General features: G+C 37.2%; 1 protein-coding gene across 1 annotated transcript in view; it reads right to left on the reverse strand.

Moving 5' to 3' along the window:
• Positions 1-670: 670 nt before the first annotated feature.
• LOC132774813 (chloride channel protein C-like) overlaps positions 671-25,020 on the reverse strand; it is an 82,682-nt gene continuing 58,332 nt past the window's right edge. Inside the window, exons 13-16 of the mRNA XM_060775284.2 lie at positions 19,942-20,121; positions 6,795-6,888; positions 5,279-5,374; positions 671-2,441 (exon numbers count right to left, since the gene is read on the reverse strand). Coding sequence (XP_060631267.2) covers positions 2,211-2,441; positions 5,279-5,374; positions 6,795-6,888; positions 19,942-20,121 — 601 coding nt within the window. The 3' untranslated portion in view covers positions 671-2,210. The remainder of the gene's footprint in view (positions 2,442-5,278; positions 5,375-6,794; positions 6,889-19,941; positions 20,122-25,020) is intronic.

Genomic DNA, 25,020 nt, shown 5'->3' on the forward strand with positions numbered 1-25,020 from the left:
CCATCCTCACCATAGGATGTGTCAGCATTGCTTTACTGAAGGCAATAACTTTATTCTAAAACAGCTGAATGTAACCTCATAAACTGACACGATAGAGAAGATTCATTTTACATGAATGAACTGCAACACATCATCAATCTTCATGCTCGGTGATTGTGATTTCTAGTCTATATTAATTAATAAACATTTGCAACATTGTAATATACAGCCAAAAAAGCAGGTAGCCATTTGAGTTCTTTAATCCAACACCCCTTGCAAACTCTTTCAGTGAACATACATAATTATGTGTGAATCACTAAGATGACTATGAAGGGTTGCGGACCAGACTGCCAAAGGCACCAGAGCTTTATCTTTTTCATTCAAAAGTCTGTCTTGCTATCAGAAATAGCTCAGCTGAAGATATCCAACAATGTATGGTATGTCTGGCAAACATTAAAGAGAAAGCATTGGCCATCTTATGAAAGGAGCATGAGTAAAAAGGCAATCACAGAATTGCTATGGAGCAAACCTAATGAATAAACCTATGTTTTGTGAAATTGGATTCTGGGAATTGTAGTTTAAATATAGCTTTTGGGCTTACGTACTGCTTTTTTCTAATCCAACTGAATTTTTTAAGGATTTGTGTACTTTCAACACTTTCAGCTTCCAATTGAGATTGAGAAATCAGTGCTTTAAATAAACCATTAACTTTTATTTTGACATTAAATGAAGAGTGGAGCAACTAATTTTCCCCTCTCATAATTTCACAATCACATCTAAAGAAGAGCACCATTGTATGATGCACCAGCCCCACACTCACTCTTCCTGGAAACATTATTTATATACTAATGAGCCTGCTTCCAGCATGAGATCACTCCCCAACTTCAAAATCCTCCAAGTTTATTTCTGAATAATCATTTGCTCAGCTACTTCATGAGGAATTTTCTTTATTACTTTGCTTGCATAAACTCTAGTAAAATTATTCATAAGATGAATCACATATTCACATAACAATATGTGCAAAGAAATCGCTAAATAAATTTGTGTCTTTATACACTGGGATGTGAGCAATAACTCCTATTCAATTTTATTTACTAGTGAAACAGAAAAGGTTCCTGTCATAAATGTTGCCCAACAGTGCTGCAGGCTGATTCCATTTATCTCAGGGGAAACTGCCAATAACATGAAGACACTAAGAAAAAAAATGATCTGGCTGGCACCATCACCATGAAATGTGTTCCTAACTTTCCGGAGGAAAAAAATGCAAGAAAAAAATGAATGCAAACCCAGCAATGACTTTGAAGAATCCTAGTTTCCACCCCAGTGGTTGAAAGGGGTTGCCATTTTCATCTGCTTCCAGAGGATGATCTGTATGTTGTGGTTGTGATGTGTGATGTAGTTTTGCTGTATGGAAACAGGACCTTTTGGTTTTCAAACCTAGAGTTTATAATGTTAAAACAGGGAGTGCATGTAATCACCTATGGAAAAAATTGTTCATATGAGATACCTGACTGGCTTCCCAAAGTAAAGCTACTTCATTGGGGAGGGGTGTCCTTCCTATCTTGGGGTGCTCTGACATTTAATCAGGGCTATACAGTAGATCTGTTGCTATGAAAACAGCCATTCCACTTCAGGTTTTACACCTATTCCTCTGGGTTGTGCAGGAATTGGCTAGTACAGCAGCCTATTTCCAAAAAATCTTCAACAGAGAGAGCACTTGATTAATCCAGACTGGGTATCCTTAAACGCTGGCCCTCCAGCTGTTTGAGCATCCAACTCCCAGAAGCCCTAGCCAGCTTGTTCAATGGTCAGGAATTCCGGGAGTTGGAGGCCCAAAAAAACTGAAGGGCCAGAGTTTGAGAATGCCTGATCCAGACTATATATGGAAGGAGTGACCCTAAAACTGAGGGAACACCTTCAATTATAGATTCATTAGCCACCCTTGCTCCTACTACACACAAATTATACACTTTACATTTTACACATCCTGTCTGAGACTGTGGGAAGAAAAACTGTGTGTAGCAGAAACTCAGCTATATGAATCCAAAGACTTGATCTTCTATTCCTCCATCTAATAGCTTTTTATGATAATTGAGCATTGCCTAAACTGAGAGATACAAACAACCAATTTTAAATTTTATTATGTTGAAGGCAAGATTGTCTTTCTTTTTGAAAAGAACCTAACACAAGAAAGACTTCAGAAACTAAGTATTCCCCAGTCCAATTGCTTGCTAGTCTAAAAGCTCATCATCGGATTGAGGCTGGTGCAATGACTCCTGCAGTCCCAATTTCTCTTCCAGCTGGAATGATATCAGATCTTTTCTGGTGATTATGCCAACAACCCGATTCTGTAAATCCACAACAGTCAGGTGACGAAGGCCTAGAGACCGGAAAATGATATATGAACGCTGCAGAGAGAAATGAGCTTGAATCGACATGGCTGATTTGTTTATGTATGGCTCCTGCAAGATGAAAGAAATAAGATATTAAGGAAAATAAGACAACATTACACATAGTCCTGCATTTTTAAAATCTCACTTAAAAGGAACAGAAGCACAATGAAAGGAACATTTCAGTTTCCACTAGGATTTGATTATTATTGGAATGTACACACAGATCACATAGCATAAAGCAGCTAAAACTAAGCTCTGTTGGTGCATCCAAGGTTTCTGCATGAATATAATCAATTACTACATGTATTCATGTGGTAATTGGAAAAAAAGAAGTAACCTTTTTACCCAAAATGTAGGCATTATTTTAGTTGAAGAAACATCTCAGGTAAGCCTCAGGACTTTATCACACAAGACTAGCAAAGTGGAATTTTGGCAGGATAATCACATATTTGGCCGGTTCTTCACACATGGTGCTTTTCATACCATCTGTTTGTGTAGTGTGATGTTACATGAATTGTTAAAATCCATTAATGTATCCTGATAGCACTGCTTTTCCATTACCGAACTCTATGTGATAAATCCCTTCCATTGCAGTTCCAATATGCTAACAGTCAGTGGGCATTATTTTCCTGCTCTTCCCACTCCCCCTCGCTAGTCCCAAGCAGGCTGGGTTGTTGTTTTGTTCTTTTTTAAATTGTATTGATGTAATCGTGGAATTGTGGTAAAAATAAATAAAATAAAAATGTAAAGGCACAATAACATAATGCATGTAGGTTGGATTTTGCAGGCTGTTCAGAGACAGTTTGCAGGACAATAGATTGCCAAAGCAGTGTCATTACTCTAACACAAAGAAGTGTGAAAATTAACATTGTAAAAATGATATGTTTCCATTCCCTACACTGTTGTGATTGCAGTGAGACAGCAGGCTGGTGTGATAAAGTGCTAAATGTTAATTCAGACATGAAATTCTTCTTTTTGTACTAATGTTGGGAGAAACCACACACAACTAAGGTGATTATATCTGCACATAAAGGTCAGGTATACAACAACCTTTGTAAAGTGGAACACAAAGACATTTTGCTGCAAGAATACTAGTTAGGAAACAGATGTTCAGATAAATGATGTAACTGCCAAAACAACTTCATATGTTAAAAAAAATCCCTAAGGTCAAACCTATGTGGTAGTATTTAGTGCACCATCTTGGCAGAAGGTTCAGCACAGATACAAAAGTCCTAAAAATAAAAACAAGCACCTCATGGCAAGAAAAGTCTTCCGTTTTGAGATTCATTCACAAGTGTAGTTTTTTAGGCTAGACAATCGTATTGCACTATTGTTGGGGTTGATCTGTTTAGAAGCTACAGTTGGGAGTCCAAGAAACCATATGATAACCTGTTCGCCTGAAAAAAAGATATACCCATAAAATAAGCCGTAGCAGCATTTCTAAGCATTTGTGCAATATAAGTCATACCCCGAAAATAAGACATAATGGTAGGTGTGGCTATGCAGCATACAAAGTCAGCTCCCCCTGTCAGATCCTGGTCATTCTGTGCATGCTGCAAGCTAAGGCATAGAGGGAGACATAGAAAGTGAACGGAAAAGTCTTCTCAGTGAAGTGAGGAGCAAGATGCTCTGCTTTAGGTATTATGTGTCCTCAAGGATGAAGAAGTAAAGCTGTGACTGCTGTTTTACTAAGCACTGTGGTTTTTCTCCCCCAGCATCAACCAGTAACAGTCTGTGGGTCTCTCTCACCTCCCACAAACACCAGTAAAGCTGCTGCTCCCCAGCACTGACCAGCAACTGTCTGTAGGTCTCTCTCGCCCCACACAAACACCAGTGGATAGGGGGAAAGCTTCAGCAAGCAGTCTGCTACTGAGCCCAAATATATCATCCCAACACCATTGTGCAGATTGGACCCAGTTCCAGGTTTGGAGAGTTATGATGATGTTCCAGAAGAAGACGACTTAACAGTATTTGTATAAATGCAGATTGTTGTACCATACTTGATAAAAATAAGACATCCACAGAAAATAAGCCACAGTGTGTCTTCTTGAGGAAAATGAATATAAGAGAGTGTCTTTTTTGGAAGGGGGGGGAACCCTTGATCATTTTCAATGGTTCTTCATTGTTTTAAAGATATCAAGTTTTAATCATTAGAGCTCAATATACCTATAACCTGCCACATCTCCTATGTCCCATTATTGCTTTCAAGATATCCAAAAAGGCAACTTCTTGATGTAATTTTATATATATCATTTCAGGAGCCACTGCTTATCAAAAAGATGTAGGATAATCCTTAAAATTGTGCTATGGTTACAGCTAAGTGAAATGTTGCAATATGTGTGGACAATAAAGTTTCTCCCTTTTCATGATATTATAGAGACATTCATGGGAGATTCATAGAAACAGAGCTGCCTTTGGGTTCAACTTTCTGGCACAGCAATTAACATGTAAATGTCAAAATATCTCATGTTAAACAGACAGGGGATCGTCATTGCTGTGTCGTTAGAGACATGGTTGGAGACAGAGAAAATCTCAAGAACAATGCTATGCATATTGTTTTAGTAGGAGTCAAACACTGACATTTAAATGATGTGTTCCATTATCACAGTATCTTTTTGCCAATCTGGAATGTGTTTTAATCACAAATCCCCTTGAAATCGTTGCCTTTGTTGTATTTTCTTGTTGGCTCATTGTATCAACATCTGTTATGTTTATATAATTTGAATTAAAACTCAGGAATGCTGTTTGTACTCTGCTACTTTTGTTGAGAGTGCAACGTCCCAAGATTGGCAGTGTTTATGTAAATCAGTGAGGCTGACAGAGCCGTCATAAACAGAAGGGAAAACTATAACAAACACATTGTTCATAGAGGAAACGTTTGTTTTCAGAGTTGGCTTTACTCTTACCAGATTGATGAAGAGCTGCTGATACAGAGGGTCTGTACTATAGCAGTCCAGCATAATGGCCAACCGTTGCTGATCATGCAGTTTTTCAGCTCTGATCTAGAATAGACAAAATCACTTTTACTTTAAGCAGTTTGTTAAAACATTAGAGTCTTGATTATCCAACCTTTGCTCATCCAACGTTTTGTATTATCCAACGCAATATGCCTCCCACCCGGAGCCACAGTTGTTTCAATACACTGCGATGTTTTGGTGCCAAATTCATAAATACAGTAATTACTACATAACATTACTGTGTATTGAACTTCGCTTTCTGTCAATTTGTTGTAAAGCATGATGTTTTGGTGCTTAATTTGTAAAATCATAACACAATTTGACATTTAATAGGCTTCCCCTTAATCCCTCCTTATTATCCAATATTTTCGCTTATCCAACGTTCTGCTGGCCTGTTTATGTTGGATAAGCAAGACTGTACTGTACTCCAATTTCCTAACATGGTGCAATTGGATTGGATTTTTAGGAAGGAACAATGTGTTGATTTCTTACCTGATGGTGAATAGCTCTGCAAAAAAGTAAAATTAAAATATATTCACCTTGTCTTTGAAAATTAATCTACTTTACTTGACTTCTTTTGTTGACTGAGGATCTTATCACATCACTTCTTTATGCCAGTTTATTAATTTGCTCCAGCCAGTCTCATGCCCTCATGTTGAAGCTGTCTATAACAACCTTACCATTATTTGCACTTTAAAAACATAATTTGCACTTTTTTTGTCCACACTAATGTCATTTTTGTTGAACCCTGTACCCTACCAATCGTTTCATGATTGCTTCATCTAATTTTAAAAAATTACAATAACACTACAATGGAAAAACATTATGATACTAAGGGAACTTCCACACAGCCCTATATCCCCGAATATCAAGGCAGAAAATTCCATAATATCTGCTTTGAACTGGGTTATCTGATTCCACACTCAGATAATGTGGGATTTTCTGCCTTGATATTCTGGGATATAGGGCTGTGTAGAAGCCCCTGGGACATGCTACAATGTTATGACAATATACCAGTAACCAAAATCATTGGAATGGGAGATCAAGAGTGATTTAAAGATACTAAAAAAAGTCATATTTTCTGTCTGAAAACCAGAGGTAGCTTGGAGCTTCTCTGCCAGAGGTTTCCTTGGGAATCCTTGAGAGAGGAATAACCTGGTCACACTTGCATCACATCTGTTAATGGAATAAAATATCCACACCTGAACTGGTGTGGGGAAAGAGGGACATTAACAGATTACTTCCAGGATAAAAAAAAAACCCAACAATGTTACAATGATTGGGAAACAATGATGTGCATGCAGTAAGGCTGAGATTCATGCATTGCTACGACTGTATGGAATCATAGCACCCTTAGAATAAAGCAGGTGACTGACAGTTTGCATTTTCAAAACAGCTAGATTGATTAGAATAGTATTATTTCAGTTGAATAAGCCAGAGAGAGAAATGAAGCAGAACTTTGTACCTTCTGATAAGAAAGAAGTGAACAGGGTTCAGGGTTTTCCTCCGAATCCATTTCAAAGATGTCTTCATTTTCGAGGAGCACACAGAGCTCAAGTCTAGTTTCATGGAGAAACACGTTCATCAGCATCAGTCAATATCAACAGTTCTCAATTGCTATGAGATTAAGATTTTTTTTACAAAAATAAGGAGAGAACTTATTCTAGGTACTGTTTCCTAAAACTTGCTCTCCATAAGTAGTTAGACTGGAGGTACATCACTTACTATTGACTATGCTGGAGACAAGATGAGATGTTATGATGTTTATTGATTGTTATAATGTTATTCTTTTAACTTGTTTTTAACTGTTTTTATCATGTTTAAGTATTGTATTTGCTTTGTTAACCGCTCTGAGTCGCCCTGAGGGCTGAGAAGAGCGGTATACAAATATAGTAAATAAATAAATTTGTAAATATATTAAAAAAACACAGACACACTGGGAAATACAGCAGGGATCATGATATATCAACCCAGCACTTCTAGTAAGCAAATAATCTGATTCACACTAATTAAGAAATAGCTACAATGTTATCAAGGAAGATTTTCCAGAATGCCTTGTCAGATGAGAACTCAATTCCTTTTTTGCCATCTTTTCCCACTTGCCTAAATGGCAGAAATTTCCATGGTTAGCAATACTAGACATGGTCTCCTTTAATGAAGAAAAAATGGAACTGTCACATTTTGTTTTATTTACATATACAAAGACAAAGGCAACTGATTCACCACCATAGATAGGCTTTGCTTTGATTTAGCAGGGTATTTCTTAGATGCACCTCATGAGCATATAGTATACTAGAGACTAGGAGCTTTCTTCTCTGTGAGATAAAATTTGTTTAGCAGAATATAGTTGCCTACAAAAGGGTAGACATATGATCTAAACATAAACTGAGAAAGGCTGAATTCAGTTTCTCCCTAGTTCATTCAAGTGGAGTTTTAATAGGTAGACTCCACCAAAATTGCTTTAAAAAACCCACTCAGGATTATTGGAAAATCATTGGTCTCTTGTGAAGCTGCAAAGATTGTTATAATATTTATCCTCATATGACTTTCCGCGCCCTCCGCCAGTAGTAGAAGTAGGAGACAGATCAATCCAATGTCAGTTTTACAACTAAGATCTTAGTCATTTATTGTACATTGATATTAAAGAGATGAATGATCGAGTAAAGTTATGTTCTATTAATGACCATGTTCATGCATAATGGTGAATCAATCTTGATTTATGAAAATATAATAAATATGAGCCAAGTGCTATTTCGCCATTGTGGGGTTTTTTTATTCCACTTTCCTCCTGTTCACACAAGTGAGTAAACAAGACTAATTCAGATAGATTTGTGCTAACATCAAATCTTATATTATAGTTTGTTATAACCAAGTAAATTAAATGCTAATTTAAGAACCCTGGCTAGATTGGACAAAACAGTCACACCATGGTCCCAATTTTGTTGTGGTACCTTACTCTAGAGGATCAGTTACCCAACCCTGTGCTAAGAGCATTTACACCGTACCATATGAAATAATCCCAGTGCGATGGAGGGGTCTTCTGTAGAAGAAGTAATCAAGGTCAAATCCTTAACAACAGGGGTCCCCAAACTAAGGTCCGCGGGCCAAATGCAAACCTCCAAAATCATGTTCCGGGCTCCTGCCCTAGACTTAAGTCTTTAGGTCATCTGTCTTTAAGATTTCTTTTAAATATGAGAGATAGGGAGATTGAAAGAGAGAGCTGGACACTGAATGCAGGAAAACTTTTCCTGGGAATTTCCTGTTTAAAATGCTGCATCATGGACATTAAATAAATAGGTAAATAGCTTTGTCAAATAACTAAAAATCGGACTTTTAATCCCAGATTTTCCCATCCACTGTAACCAATGGTTGAGGGGTCCCTGTAGCTGTAGCTTAAGAAATAAACAAAATTCTTGCTACAGCTACCAGAATTTCTTTGTTCAATAAAATATATTCTTATAGTTGACACGAGGATGATTGACTCTCCAGCACTGCTTCTTAAACTGTGGTCCCCAACACCAAATGGGGTCCCTTTAACTCAATGTTGGGGTCACAAAAATTTGGCAACAGAAAAAGGTTTCTGAATGCCACACAAATCTGTTAGCAACAACATACAGTGATTACAGCGGACTCTGCAGAAACTATACTCCACAAAAAGGAAAATCAGATTCACAAATGCTGATTTATTTTCTGTGATGGCATGCCCGAGCCTTTGGGGAAACTATATTGTCTGGCTTTACTCGGGGGCTAACTGATACCTTCTGTTAAGATTAAGACCCTTAGCAGACAGAGGTGCTTTAGGCAAGGTGAAAAGATAACCAAATGAGTTAGTGAAACAAGATGAATAAAAGGTTAACTCTAACAGGGACTATCATAAGGTAACTTAAAACAATACATTACAAAATAAGATTTTGCTGGTTGCAGTCATCTTTCTGGAATCTTTGAAAGTCTCTTGCTTCTGGTGCAAAACAATTGTTATAAACTGTCTCAATCTTCTTCCTTGTGAAGCTTTGGCTAGCCAAAAGCTTCTGTTGACCTTTGGACTGCTGGTATAAAAATACTGCTAAACGCAGGTGCTAAGAATGCCTGTTTGAATTGCTTGGGCCTTGGATTATCAGACAATCTATGGTAGCTCTGCTGTAGGAAAAAGGAGGAGCCCAGCAAGAACTCTATACAAAGAAATGGAATAGACCAGCTAAGACTGGCCTCTGGGGAGATTTTAAGCTCCACCCAAAAACTAATACATAGGAAGATGTCTACACTATTGGGAAGACCAATAAACAGGGGAAACTAAAGCAGAGGAGAGAATGAGGCAGAGTCAAAACTTCACATTTTCAGTAAATATTTGGTTTCTATAGTTATTTTATATATCTATATATACCTTGGGTGGAAAGAGGTCACAAGTGCAAAAGGTTTGAGAAGCTCTGCTCTATACTACAGATTTACTTTGTTTTGTTTGGAGTATGTAGAATGAATTCCATGCCAACATGGCTACTGGCTGAGTGATTTGGGAAGTAGTAGTTTTTTTAGAAAACTTTTTTTCAACTCTGATCCTAGTATAGGCCCATAGTTGTTGTTGTTTTTAATGGAATAAAATAAATGTGCATTTTGAACAATATTAAAGAACAGAAACATTCATTTAGCATAAAGCTTTGCTGGTAAATCTGAGCAGATTCCAAATTATTCCACTTTACTCTGAAATAAACCCAGCAGGGAATTACATAGGAGCCAAGCTTTGAGAATTGAAAGAAGAAATCCAGATAATGAAAAAGGCACATGGACATGCAATATATATATATACCACATGCATGATGAAGGAGAGTTTTGGAACACCACTAATGAAAAGCAACCCAAGGCTATTAAACTTGCCACTATCAGGAGAAAAACGAATACTCATTATTTCACTTGGAATTGCAAAAGCCATGCTTCAGAAGTATAACAAGATCATTCTTTGATGTTACATATATCCCTCCTATCACATCATCAGGGCTCAAACACAGCAGCTCAAACATGTTTCTTGCACTATATTTGGGGCTTAACAGGAAGTTTAAGAGATCAGATTGTGAACTGGAAATGGTTCCTCTGTTCGTTATTTATTTAAAAAGGAAGAGACTCCTTTAGGAAAGAGCCTCTTTTCAAAGATACCTTGGCAAGGCCTTGCAGTATTTTTTTCTGCAGCACCAAAACAGGCGTTACAAAGACACCTAATTAAGATAAAGGATTATTACCCAAAACTCCTGCTGAAGATACTTTTCATTCCTGGACATTCTGCATGGTATATCAACATAAAAAGATCTCACACAGCCCTCTTAAGCTGAAATCACTATCTGAAAATATGTATATTTTTGAGAAACACATTATTTGGAGGGAAATTTTTCAAAATGCCTACAAAGTAAATTAAGACTATAGCCCTCTACATAGACTTCCCCAGGAAAAGTTCCCATTGTAATCTGGTGGGATCCTTTTACATTGCTGACAGTGTGCGTAGAACCACACTGTCAGCAATTATACCATGATTCTGCTGCTCTAGAGACCTCATCATATTGAGCAACTCAAGCCAGAGGAGAGGCAGAGGCATCTGTGGGGAAGTGGAGAAAATTCAGTGGGCAGCAGGGGAAACCAGCACCCCACATCGCTCCCTTCCCCATCCCATGAAGGGAAGCATCGCCACCCGGCTTCCGCCCACTCTTTCCCCAGCTTTTTTTAATGAGAACACGGGAAGTTTTTCATGTTGTCTGGGCTCCATCCTAAGACGCTTGCAGGATGGAGCCAGACAGAGCCCTCCCGGAAGTAGCCTGCTTCATGGCAGGCTCTGTCCTGGTTCTATTCTGCAAGCATTCAAGGATGGAGCTGAAGATCAATGTGATGAAGTCCTACAAATATGGAGAAATAGATTCAAACTGCAGGAAAAGAGAGCCCACCTAAACATTAGAACTTCTTGATAGTAGGAGCTGTTCAACAATGGAACATACTATGATCGGTCCTTACATAAACTAGATGGTCCACGTGGTCTCTTCCAATTCTATGTTTCTATGATTCTACATGCTTGCTAACTTTCCCATCATGCATACATTTGAATTTAACAATATGCACTTATCTCAAAGCCACCCACAGGCTATACTTGGACTACATATGTTTTCAATCTGTCTCTGTGGGTTTTAATTCACACATTACAACATTCCTGCTCTTTTTGAAGAGCTTTGTACACCTGCACATTTTTCTACATAAAATGCAAATCCTTTAACTTTTTAAAAGAATATAAAGTGTTATCATTTGGGGCCCTAATATTTCACACTTATGATACAAGCTGTGCTCCAAACACCAGTCACAAAATTCCCCCAAAAAGCCAAAAGAATACAAAATGATGTGCACAAAGTACTCATGGAACAAGCTTTTGTAAATTAATAATATACATAACAGATTATCAACATTTAGATACTATAGTTTATATTAAAGCTTTATCACTTTTATCAGTTTTAGATAGATGTTCAAATGTTCACAAGGTGTGCCCCATTGTTGTTTTTGTTCATTCGTTCAGTCGCTTCTGACTATTCATAATCTCATGGACCAGCCCATGCCAGAGCTCCCTATCAGCCGTGGTCACCCCCAGCTCCTTGAAGGTCAAGCTAGTCACTTCAAGGATAACATCCATCCATCTTGCTCTTGGTCTTCCTTTTTCCTTCCCTTTCCCCAGCATCATTTACTTCTCTAAGCTTTCCTGTCTTCTCATTATGTGGCCAAAGTACTTCAATTTGCCTCTAATAGTCTTCCCTCCAGTGAGCAGTCAGGCTTTATTTCCTGCAGTATGGACTGGTTGGATCCTCTTGCAGTCCAAGGCACTCTCAGAATTTTCCTCCAGCACCACAGTTCAAAAGCATCTATCTTCCTTTGCTCAGCCTTCCAGCTCTCGCATCCATAGCTTATTACGGGGAATACAATTGCTTTAACTACCCCATATTCCCTATTCATTTGGTTTAATCCTATATTTGTCTAGATATATGAGACTTCTGAAATAGTTTAGCCCTCACTTCATTCCATGTTAAAGATGTGGGTTCAATCACACCATTTGCTCCAAAGCAGGCACGTTTTAAAATGTATTTTAGTTGAAATACCACTCCTACATGGAACGAAAAACAATTAAGGGTATATTAATTATATTTAACAATATGGGTTGATGAATACAACTATTTTTCATGTGCACACAGATGGACTCTGCATGTTGAATGAAGACAGGTTATCATTTTTAGTTACTGCGTTTCTTCCTTACTGCACACTATTGTGTACACTACACAGTACACAAGGGATTACTTTCTGTTCAACTTTTAATCTATTCGATTCTCTTCTTAAGCCATTCTATGTGGGAAACCAGCAAACCCCCAATGTTCCAGAGAACAGTAACATATTTTTACCTATTGGCTACATTTTATTTTATTTTTTGCAATCTTCAGGGATTGGCCACTAATGGCTAATGGAAATGAGTTCTCAACTAATCTGTTTCCTTTTAATTTTACTTCTACATCCATGGATACATTTGCTATTTGTGCAACCAAGGGGCCGTTCTCCATTTCAGTAAAACTAAGCACAGTAACTGTGATTTCACCCTTTTCCTAATTAACATAAATTAAAGGGTACCTCTCATATTATGCTCACCCCAGGAGATTCGGTGGTTCTTTCTTTTAAGAGCTCTGCTTTTTAGCCCTCAAATCAATTTCATCAGTCTTCTTTGTTTCAGAAGCCAGAGAAAGTAAAAGATGTGTTTTCTTGTTAAACATATAAAAATCAGAGACATTTGTTGATCTAGTGCAAATCTTTCAGATATCCACCAGTAAATCCCAATCAATATTTTGCCTAGCCTTATTTTTCTAACTGGAACAAAACTAATATGGCGAACACTCCTATTGAGTGCTATTGATCAATTTAAATTATAGAGTATGACAATGTCTTCATAAGACAATTGCTAATTAATGAAACTCTCATTACTGCATTGAGGAAGGCCAAGGAAATTTCTATAAAGAACTATATCCTACATATTAAACTCATCTTTTTCTCAAGCAGCATATAATCAAAATATATAGCTACACCAATGCAACATGCTCATCCACAAGTAATTTTGGCTTCTCAAGTACTTGAGCCACTTTGCCAACCAGAAAGAAAGAATGCCTAATAAACAGTTCTGAAATATACAGACTAGTTTTTGGATCAATTATTTCTCCCTTAAAAGATGTTATTGCATAATGCAGCTTTAAGTTTTCAACTTTGTCATATTTTCTAAACGATAATCTCTTCGTTTTATTTCATTTATGCGACACTGCACTTTACTGGAATGAAAGCATGTACTAGCTAAACAATGTAGTTTGGATTTAGTGTTCCCATGCATCATCATGAAAATGTTTCTCTCGGCAATAGCATCATTATTATTATTAAGTACAGCTGCTCTACCATCTCTAACACAGAGTTAGTAAATGAAATTTCTTTTCAGTATGTGAATTTAGAAATCATTAAAGACAGTGGCTGCAACTAGACTATTATTGGGATCTGGGCTCGATTATCCATTAAGCAAAATAAACCTGTATTTAGGATATCGAATCAAAAGGGGGCACCACAGAAATTTTCCATTGCCAGATTTACAGTGGGCAGTATGGTGCATAACTGCAAATGGTGCATCTGAAGCAGGTTCAACAAAAAGGGGCTTCCATGATAAAAGACTTTGCATTTTTAAAAAGTGGGGAAAAACTTTTCAACTATAAATGAAGTGGAGGAATACAAAAACAAACATTGTTTTTCAGCTTACTCTAACTTTTGCTTCATTTTGAAAATATTTTTATTGTTTATTGTTTATATTTTAGAATTAGATATATATGGGGGCACTGAAATTTTTCAGGCCTCTAAAGGTCTTAATCCAGTCCTGCTTGGGATCCAATGTTTTCCCTACTCAAACTCTTTTCCCCTTTCAGGTAGGGCAGTGGTTCTCAGCCTGTGGGTCCCCAGGTGTTTTGGCTACAACTCCCAGAAATCCCAGCCAGTTTACCAGCACTAAGGATTTCTGGGAGTTGAAGGTCAAAACTCTGGAGACCCACAGGTTGAAAACCACTGAGGTAGGCAGAGGCGGCCCTAGGTAATTTTCAACAGTAAGCAAACAGTATTTTGGCACCCCCCCCCCAACCAATCACTGATATATATTTTCTGTTTGTCGTGGGAGTTCTGTGTGCCATATTTGGTTCAATTCCATCATTGGTGGAGTTCAGAATGCTCTTTGATTGTAGGTTGAACTATACATCCCAGTAACTACAACTCGCATATGTCAAGGTCTATTTTCCCCCAAGAGCCCTCAAGAGCGCCCCTGGGCAAACTCAACTATACGGCAAATGCTTACTTTGTGTAATGGGTTGAGCTGACCCTGGAGGTAGGGTATAATTTCTCCAAACTAGAGTTGCAAACCAAGATCAAACTGTGCTTGGATTTTCTACCTTGGAAGAGTGATTCAAGATGCAGTTTGTAAGCTCTCAGCAGTGCTCAATACCATTGACCATGGTATCCTTTGGAAACACCTAAAACGTTTGGGAACTGGGGACACTGCATTTCAGTGATTCTGGTCCTATCTCCTGGGCAGGTTTCAGATGGATGAAGTTCACTTTTTCAGGTACTGATAAATTAGCTATGACTCAAATAACTAGTACTAGAGAAGAGAAGAAGAGGTGTCTTGCGATTTAATCAGGAAATTAAAATAGAAATTGCAATTAGCTTCTTCCTCCCACATGCCTTTTCCCTATCAATTTATTCCCTTTATTTTTCTACCTTATTTATATGCCGCCTTTCTCTACCCCAAGGGGGACTCAAGGCAGCTTACATGTGGCATTTACATAGTGCCTTAAAACATACAATGTTAACTTAAAATAAATTTGGTTAAAATTAATACATATGAAATATAATTAAAATGCATTCCAATGTTAAAAACACACCGTCCAGGGATCAGAGTCTAAGACCATATCAACACCATAAGGCAGAACCAAGAGCTCCACTCCTACTACCTCCCTATTACAGCTAGTATTGCCAAGAAATCGTACTTGTTTGCTTGCTAAATCCAGGATGCACACCTGGGATAACTAAAGCTGCTATATAGAGATAAGTGTGAGCCTAGTGCTTTATTAATAACCCTTTGGAGCCGTGTTTCCCCAATTTGTGTCAATCAGGGTGCTGGACTTGAGTTTCTTGAAACAAATTATGAATACATTTTATTGATTAATGTATACTCCACTTTTTTTTCAAGCATGGGACCCAGCATAGATTACAATAATTTAAACCAAAATTCAGGAGGGAAATCTTATTTTAGATAAGTTTTTTAAAAATATATATATTTAAAGCATATAGTTAAAACGGTTAAAGTAATTCATTATCTTTTGAAGTTCATTTGTAATATACACCAAAAGATAATAAATAATGATGAAAAATAGTAATTTAATTGGTGAGCTATCGCGGTTCGTATTGACAAAGGTAATTCAGTTATAATTGAAATGGTAAATTTCCTTGAGACCTTTAATCTGAGCCAGTTCAGTCCACTTTAATTTTTGCCTCTTTCAGAAAACAATATATTGGCAATTCTAATTCCACTATACACTTTGGCCAACTTGGATGCGCTACATACTCCCTTCCCCCCATTTCTAAATTATATTTAAATTAATTTACCTCCATTTCTTTAAACATGATTGCTTACTGGATATTCCATCTCTGCTTCATGACTATGTCACCACAATCCCTAAACCACTGAATGAATCATATTGTCAGAAGAAATGCAACTCAGATTTTCCTTCTTTCTTATGTCAAATCCTTAAGTAAACTAGTTGTAGACTATTATAGGAAATTGTTCTAATTTCATTAAATTAGGCTTATAGAGAGATATAACAACCAGGGGTAAACAAACAAACCATTTTTGTCTGTGTTACCAGTAACTTTGTTAACTGAAAACTTCTGCATAGGCTGGAAAACGGGTATTCTGCTTTATTTTTCTGAAGCCTTGTTTGGAAGAACCCAGCACTAAATTACTTGGGTTTTTTCTGTTTCTATATCTGCTTTAGACTTTCCACAAATGAATTGCAGGCACTTTCTATGTAATTGTCCTCAGCAAGTGGGGATGAAGCCAATTTTAAATGTCATCCCTTAAACAAAGATACTCGTTTGCATCTTGGCAAAAGCACTATTACCCTGTGAATAAATGATATTATTTCATTACACATCTGCATATGCTAGTCCAGATGGTGATGTAACACCTGTTTATTATTGATCTAATTATCTTCCATTCTCTGGTAGGTTTGCACAAGAGCCCTGGCCTTTATTTCAACCATAGTTCTAACATGGCCAAATATAATTAGTATCTATTTCTTCATACTTTAAAAAAAAGTAATACCAAAATCAAGCCAGCAGATATTCTGAATTAGATTCAAACTATGTTAAACTTAGTCCTTTGATTTCAGTGGGATATACTGACCAATTTAGACTGGATAAAAACTTGGAAAAGTTTATTTTAACTGTAGTCCCTAAATTTCCTAGTCTGTGCTCTTGAGGTAACTCACAGTCTGCTATTCATAGCAAGGGGAAATTATGATTCAAATTTTAACTATAAGCATCTCAACCCAAAATCAGATACCGATTTAGCATGTACCAGATTACTTTAAAAAAATAATGTAAATTCCACCTTTCCTCCAGTGAGTAGCATCCAAGCTTCCTCATTCCTACAACAAAATTCTTATGAGATACATGGGACAATGAGTGACTGATCCTAAGTAGCCCAGTAGTTTTCATGTCTTAATGGATGTCTTGATCTCCCCAGTCCAACACTCTAGCCAACTGCTGTACCATGATAATTATAAAACTGTTAACACATCACAATCCTAGCTCATAAATGTCTGTAAGAGATAGCTCTCAAAAGTCAGGATGCATTTGCAGGTTTATATACTGTCCAATAATCCTGATTTTGCTAAAACTATCTTGTCATTCCGCCTTTTAATAATAAATATAATTATATAAACTTTATTTATAACCCGCCACCATCTTCCCAGAGGGGACTCAGGGCGGCTAACATGAGGCCAAACTGAAAATAATGCAACATAGTTAAAACACAAAATAACAAAAATACATCATATACAAATATGAAATAAAATGGCCTGTTGTATTTTTCTACTTCTCCCACTTTCTCCTAAAGTTACAAACTGAGTTCAAAGGACAGAAGAGATTTGCATTCAAGGAATTCAGCAAGGGAAGGACAGAATTTTACCTTCCCAAGATGTTTGGGCAGGAGCAAATTACTGCAGTTTTTTCTAACATGTGTGCATTTCCTCTTTAATAATGTTTGCCATCTTGACCTCACTGTGACATTGCTAAGGTTTTCCTCTATGAAATGTTGGAGAGTATGGGATTAAATCACCATGAACAAGAGATTGTTAATGTGAAGTATCTTGACCCTCTAATGTTTTAGGTCAAGGTGGACAACTGTAGTGGGTCTAGCAACCAGTTTGCTTGCCTTGGGACCTTCCAAGGACCACACAGAGTACTACAACTGTTTTAAAAGACCCACCCTCGAAGTGGAATTTGTGGTTTTCAAAAGGGGGCTGTGTTTATATTTGTGTCTTGTTTTGATGTATTTTTTCCTGGATTTTGGGAAAGACATCTAGTGCCTACCTGATCTGGATTGTAAGCTTTCTTTAAAAAAATAATATGCCCTTGTAGCAGCCAGAATATTGGGCAAAATACATAGGATCTCTTTGATCAAGTTGTTCTGTACAAAAGAAACCTATCCTTGAATTTTGGGCAAAAGGGAGTTGGCAGCATGGGTTATGGAGATGAAGGAGCAAGAAAAAAAGGTGCCCTGCATTTGTCCAACACAGAAATACAAGACTGGGTTCAAATCTACAATTAAGCTACCAGAGATATCTTGAAAGTATCTACATTTTAAAAGGAAATAAAATAACTTATTTACTTCAGTGTTGTGACGGGCTCTCGCTTTTTACTAATTCACATGGAAATATGATACACACCTTCAGCTTTTTACTGCCATTATCTTACAGTTTATTGTGGTATTTTTACAAAGTTCAGATGCTCCTTCATCATTGGAAAGTGATGTAGAGTTCAAAACAGTATGGGTGAATTAACAAGGGAAAAATGAAACAAGCATTTTGGCTCACTCATTTATTAGCAACAGCTCTGGTTTTATTGCAGTGGACAGATGGGAAATAAAGAAGTGGGTTAAGCTTATTTAATGTAACATACTCAACCTGTTGGACTCTACAGTTTGAAAGACTTCGTAACTGTACACTTGCTAATAACATTCAATAGAAACAACAACATGACAGATAAATCACTGCAAAAATGTCTGTTTGCCCAGTTGGTTTGGATCCAGACTAATTAAGCTAAACTTAGACTCCATCCAAAGAAATAGGCCAAGATTTAAGTAGCTTTCAAATGAAAGCTCAGTTCAATGAACTCAGCCTGGAACCATCCTAATATGTTTATGGAATAATGTTAAAATTTGACATATACACTATGAATGTGACATAATCAGACGGGTCCAAGTTGTCATAGCTATAACTTGATAGGTAGAGTTGATTGAGGGATCTGACAGGAGAAAGTAGTTAACCTTATAGTGATCTGATAGAAAATGGACTGATGCCACTCACTAACCATATGCTGCCCTGATGAGCTTCCAAGAAAGAAAGAAACATTATTATAGCTAATGGGTATTAATATTCTACTTCCATAGGCCTGAATATTTAAGAATAGCCTAAGCAATGATTATAATAAATAATAAAATTGAAAACTCGTTACACAATACAATTGTATAAAGAATTTTCTCAATAATGAAACTATCTCCCAGCAATAAAATAAGAAAATGGTTAGAAAATGTTTTGTTTTGTAATTCAATTCATCTTTAATGAATATACATTTTCTTATATCTTATCTAAGATTGTCACAAAACTACATTTTCCACATATAAACTGATACCAAGAAATTCTATCAGTCTAGATATGAATTCTTCAGGGATAGGAAACAAACTTAAATATCACAAACTGAATAGTTCTGGTCCCCTTTTAGAAATACCAGTATCCATTGCAATTTTCCTCTGTTGAAGTAGAAATGCTTGCTGATTTTAGATCCTGTTTACTGAAGCACACCATCACAAAATGACATAGACTTTGCTGTTCAGTCTGAATTTTGACATGTTTTATCTTGAAAGAGGTGAACTGGAATAAGAGTAAACAAACGAGAGCTTGCTAGATATTTTTTTTCAAAGAAGTTGGATCAGGTTCAATTTTGCAATCAATTTGACCACTCCAGGTTTTTTTCTGAAGTATTTTTTTCTAGCAAAGCTCCAAGTGCCTTAAGGAATGGAAAAGGTCACAATAATACTAAGGAACACAAAGAGAGGCCTTCCCAGACAGCACTGTGCAAAATACACAAAGTTGTTCCAGCCTATAGAAAGAATACAGATGTAGATCTCAAACTGTCTACTTCATGTGTAACACTGATTTTCATAACAATGCATGTTAAAACCTTATTTCTTTGTTCTAAGTACAGGCCCGAGGGGCCATTTATCTTCAAGAAAGAACACAGTGGTGTCTTACCTTGTAATTGTTCCCAGGAACACCTCTGTCTGATCTGCCTTAGATTTGCAAACCACAGGGAATCCACTATGGTTGGTGTTGGCCAGGAGCTGAGCCAAGAAAGCAACATTTTCCTTTAAGTGGAGAACCCTGACGTGACGCTTCATGACATCTCTGGCAGCAAACAACTCCAGGTTTAACCTGAAAGATATAAAGCAGAAAGGCAAGCCTTTATTTAGTAAACAGGAAACAATGAGTGCTGTACCATGTTAGCATTTGATGACTTTATAATGTGCTGGAGAATTGCTCCAAGCTGCAAATAAATTGGTTTTTTTATTTGTGGATATTTTGTTTAAAATACAATTAGCCAGTAAACTGATTATCCAGCATGGTTTCCTACCTATGAGTAAGACAGTAAATTCAACCAGATGCAAGCAGCAGTTTTCTAGAAGAGGACAAGAGACATTAATCAGCTTTCAAGCATTGGGTTTTAAAGACCTAACTGAAAATAAAATTCTCAGAAAATCACATTTAAGTTACAAAATGTTCTTTGAGCATGGAGGACAATTGGAAGGGGAACAAAAATAATTCTGGCTTTCATAAGAATGGATGAACAGTTAAAATAGCTCAGACTAGTTGTCTACTCAAGCTCAATATCCTGCCCATGGCAGCGGCCATGGATGTCTGCCTGAAGATGTTGGAAACCATTCACAACTGCTGTGTTCACAGATAGCAAGGAACATTTGTGCCACATCTGCTCAAGTTGAAAAATTTAAGCTTTTCATAATAAATTGTGGGTTGCCTTGATGATCTGGTGGTGCCACAGTGGCAGAATGTAAAAGTTGAATAAAATCTAGGATCACTAGAGATTATTACAATTTCCTGACATATCACTTGCAATGGCCACATACAGAATGTAATTCTTTGTTTGAAGACCTATCAGAGTTCATTGGAAGTTTAAGCTGGCTGGTGGAAACATTTGGGTTTAAATTATTTTAATTATTTTTAATATTTTCATCCATATTGTACATCACCTTAGGGGGGCCTAATTAAGACACAAGGAAAAGGAGACTCATGCTTTGATGCATACTAAATTCTAGCACTTCCCCAGTCACTTCTATGGTGAAACATCTCATGGCCCCATTAAATTATAGCAATTATTTCTAAATTTGCAACTACAGACAAAAAGCAACATACATGGGTACACTGATTTTATTCAAATCTCTCTCCCCTTTTGCTGGTGCTCAAGAGTCCATCCTAATCCCACATTTTCTCCAAGGAGCTCAGGAAATCATGCATGCTCTTCCTGTCCTACAACAACCCAACAGGTTCCACTGCCCACTGAGATAATGGAGCCAAGGCTCACAGGGTCAACATTTCAAGACTCTCCCATGTTCCTTCCAACTACCACTGTAATCCTTGCAATATCTATAAGTGAACAGGTATTTGACCCAGCAATGATGTATTGCTATGAGCTATCCCATTTGCAATCCAAAGAATTTTTGACTGTATAAGGACCATTGGCTGTATAAAAGACATTCTCCTCACTGAGATGACAGTGGCCAGACAACTGCCTGAAATTTTGGGTTCTACTTTGAACTGTCACTATGCAGCTGGCACAATGATGACTGCACCAATGAGCCTGAGAGTGCATCTACACAGTAGAATTAATGCAGTTTGACACCACTTCAACTATCACAGCTCAATGCAATGGAATCATGAAAGCTGTCATTTTACAAGGTCTTTAGCCTTGTACCTATTCCAATTTACATACAAATTCAACTTAAGAACAAACCTACAGAAACTATCTTGTGGGTGCCTGTATTACTGTAAAATGTTCTATGGGAAGTCAGTCAATCAACTGAAACCTGATCACTATAGTTCAGAAAGAAGGATTTTGTTTTCAGAAATTAGGGTTTAAGTGTTATCCTCAGTAAACCAGAGTTATCCTACACTTTACAGTATGATAAGGCCATGGTTAATTCTGTGGAAATGAAATTGCTCTGCCTCTCACACACATAAAGGAAGTGGAGGAAAATTCGTAAGAGTTCTGTAGCACTAACTTTCTCAGGCTGTACAAATGAGAGGAGACATGACTCTCCAACTATACACAGAGACAAATGAGTACTTAAATGCGGAATGTGTTTGGGTTAACTTAATGTGTGTGTCATTCGCTTCCCTAAAGAGGATTTAAAATAACATTTGTTTACCAATGACTAACTGAACAGATGTGACATAGCAGTACAGATGTGCTCTGTTAAGGATGGAAACCACGTATACAGCAGAAACAATGAAAATATTTGACGCATTTCAGAAGACTCTTTACACACACATGCACAGATGCATGTTCATCTCACCCATGTGGTAGTACATCCATAAGCTGCCAAGAAAATCATGTCCATAGACAGACATTGTACATATCACTCTCCAAACTAATACAGCAGCTGGAAACTTCTTCCCTCTCTTTCCCAGAGATTGCTGAAATCAGAAAAGTCAGGCAACTGTCAAACTGTACCCCTGCACTGGATGGGATTAAATGTCCCTTGAAATTTCAGGCTTGCCGCTTGGGTGTTCTCCTGCTTGCCTCCAGGATGCCCAGGTTTTGGCAATCACCAAGAGTGCATTTGCACAGCTAAAACAATTGCACCAGCTGTGCCTGTTCCTTGAGATACATGTTTTGATTGCTTCGCATTTGGATTACTCTAACACAGTATTTGTGGCGCTGCCTTTGGAAACTTTACCAGGTTAAAAATGCAATGGCCAGAATACTTACCAGGGCCAGCTAATAGGATCATATAAATCCCTAGTCTAAAATAACTTTACTTGGCTATCAACTCATTTCTCAGCATGATCTAGAGTGCTAATCATAACTTGCTCTATATGGCTGTCTGAAAGACCATACTTTTCTACAAGAAATTATCAGAATCTTCAGATTTGTGAAGGGAGAGCCTTCCCTTGGTTCTGCCATCATCACTGGCTGGATTTGTGAGGACACAAGAGAGAACCTTCTCAATGACTGCTTCTTGCCTTTGGACTTCTCTTCTATGATAGGCTACACTGACTCTCTACCTGCTCTAATTTCACCAGCAACTGATCTTTTTTGTTTAAGCAGACTTTGAATGGGTCATAGGGGGGTATCTGATTGAGATGTGTGCTTTGTTTATTTAAATGTCTGTATGCCTTTCACATGATTTGATACTGTTTTAATGTGGCAGTTTTAATTATTTTTACATTTTATTGTTAGGTTTTTTAATTCACCTTGTGAGCTACACTGAGACCCAACTGAGGAGAAAGGCAGCATACAAATGTAATAAATAAATGAAATAAAAACTGCTTATTAGGGTTTTTTTAACTATTCATTTCCAATTACTGCTGAAATTGAGAATCTGACTTGCCCAAGATCACCCCATGGGTTCCCAAGGCTAAGTAGGAATTTAAACCCTAGTGTCCCAAAGTCTTACTTAGTTCAATTCTCAAACCACAATACAATAGTCTATCTATGGGACATGACTATAATAGTCAAACCGACTGATATAGCATAATTATGCATTGTATATACTTGAGTATAAGCTAACCTGAATATAAGCTGAGGCACCCAATTTTATCACAAAAAACTGGGAAAACTCATTAACTCAAATATACGCCAAGGGTGGGAAATGCAGCAGCTACTGGTAAATTTCAAAAATAAAAATAGATACTAATCAAATTACCGTATATACTCAAGTATAAGCCAATCTGAATATAAGCCGGGGGGGGGGGCTTTTTCATCCTTAAATATGTGCTGAAAATCTTGGCTTATACTCAAGTATATACAGTAATAACAGCCAGGAAAATGCTGACAATAGGCTTATCAATAGGCAGAGTGCTTTCCTCATTTCCTGGTTTTAGAGTGACAACATTCAAGATAATATCAATTTTATCTCCATATTCTTTCCAATTTTAAAGATTGCATATAGGTAATGTGGAATTTTGATTATGTGAGTCTAATTGCAATTTTATATATTATTATGGCATATAATAAAAAGATTTTAAATGACACTTCTCAGGCCTGACACAGCTGAACAGATAAAACAACAACCAAGCAGTTGTGTCTCGGGCAATTTCTGATAATAAAGGTCTATAAAAGGAAAAGGAAAACAGGATAAGGGTAGATATTCCACTTTAAAATTGTAGAATGACCATAAGACATAGAATAATTTAAAGCGATTTTATATGAAACCAACATACTGTGCAGCATCAAAAACACAACCATTGAATTATTGCAACTACACTGAAAACTCCTGGGAAGGTCTTCAATAATCTAGAACAGGAGTCCTCAAACTTTTTAAACAGAGGGCCAGGTCGCAGTCCCTCAAACTGTTTGAGGGCCAGATTATAATTTGGAAAAAAAAATGAATGAATTCCAATGCCCACTCCACATATCTTATTTGTAGTGCAAAAGAAACACACTTTAAAAAAATACAATAATTAAAATGAAGCGCAATTTTAACAAATATAAACTTATTAGTATTTCAATGGGAAGTGTGGGCCTGCTTTTGGCTGATGAGATAGGATTGTTGTTGTTGTTGTGTGCTTTCAAGTCATTTCAGGCTTAGGTTGACCCTGAGCAAGGGCTGGGTAAATGACCTTGGAGGGCCATATCCAGCCCCCGGGCCTTAGTTTGAGGACCCCTGATCTAGAAGACCTGTTACAGAAAGAGCATCACCTCCATACCTGGTCTATAAGAGCAGGAAGAAAACCAAGGTCTGTGTGGGAAAAGGATGTTCTTAACATAGGACAGTTCTTAAAATGAAGTATCAAGTATGAAGAAATCTTAGAAAGTCTTAAGAACTATTTCTCTCCCAACACAATTGAAATATTGGTCAGTTTCAAGTAGAAAACATGTGGATATTTCTCTCACCATGAGATTCTTTCTGTCAGCTGGTGGCCAGATATCTTGGCAACCTTAACCAATTAATGGAATATCTTATCCAGTGATTGGACTCACTATATGTTCCACCTACAAAATATTTCATCTAACAGCTGAATGGACCCAAAGGGTGCAATAAATTGGCACACAATCCACAGGCTCTTTCCAACTAGCCAAAAGTATTCAATCTA

Source organism: Anolis sagrei, chromosome 4 (genome assembly GCF_037176765.1).
Source record: "Anolis sagrei isolate rAnoSag1 chromosome 4, rAnoSag1.mat, whole genome shotgun sequence".
Classification (NCBI taxonomy): domain Eukaryota; kingdom Metazoa; phylum Chordata; class Lepidosauria; order Squamata; family Dactyloidae; genus Anolis; species Anolis sagrei.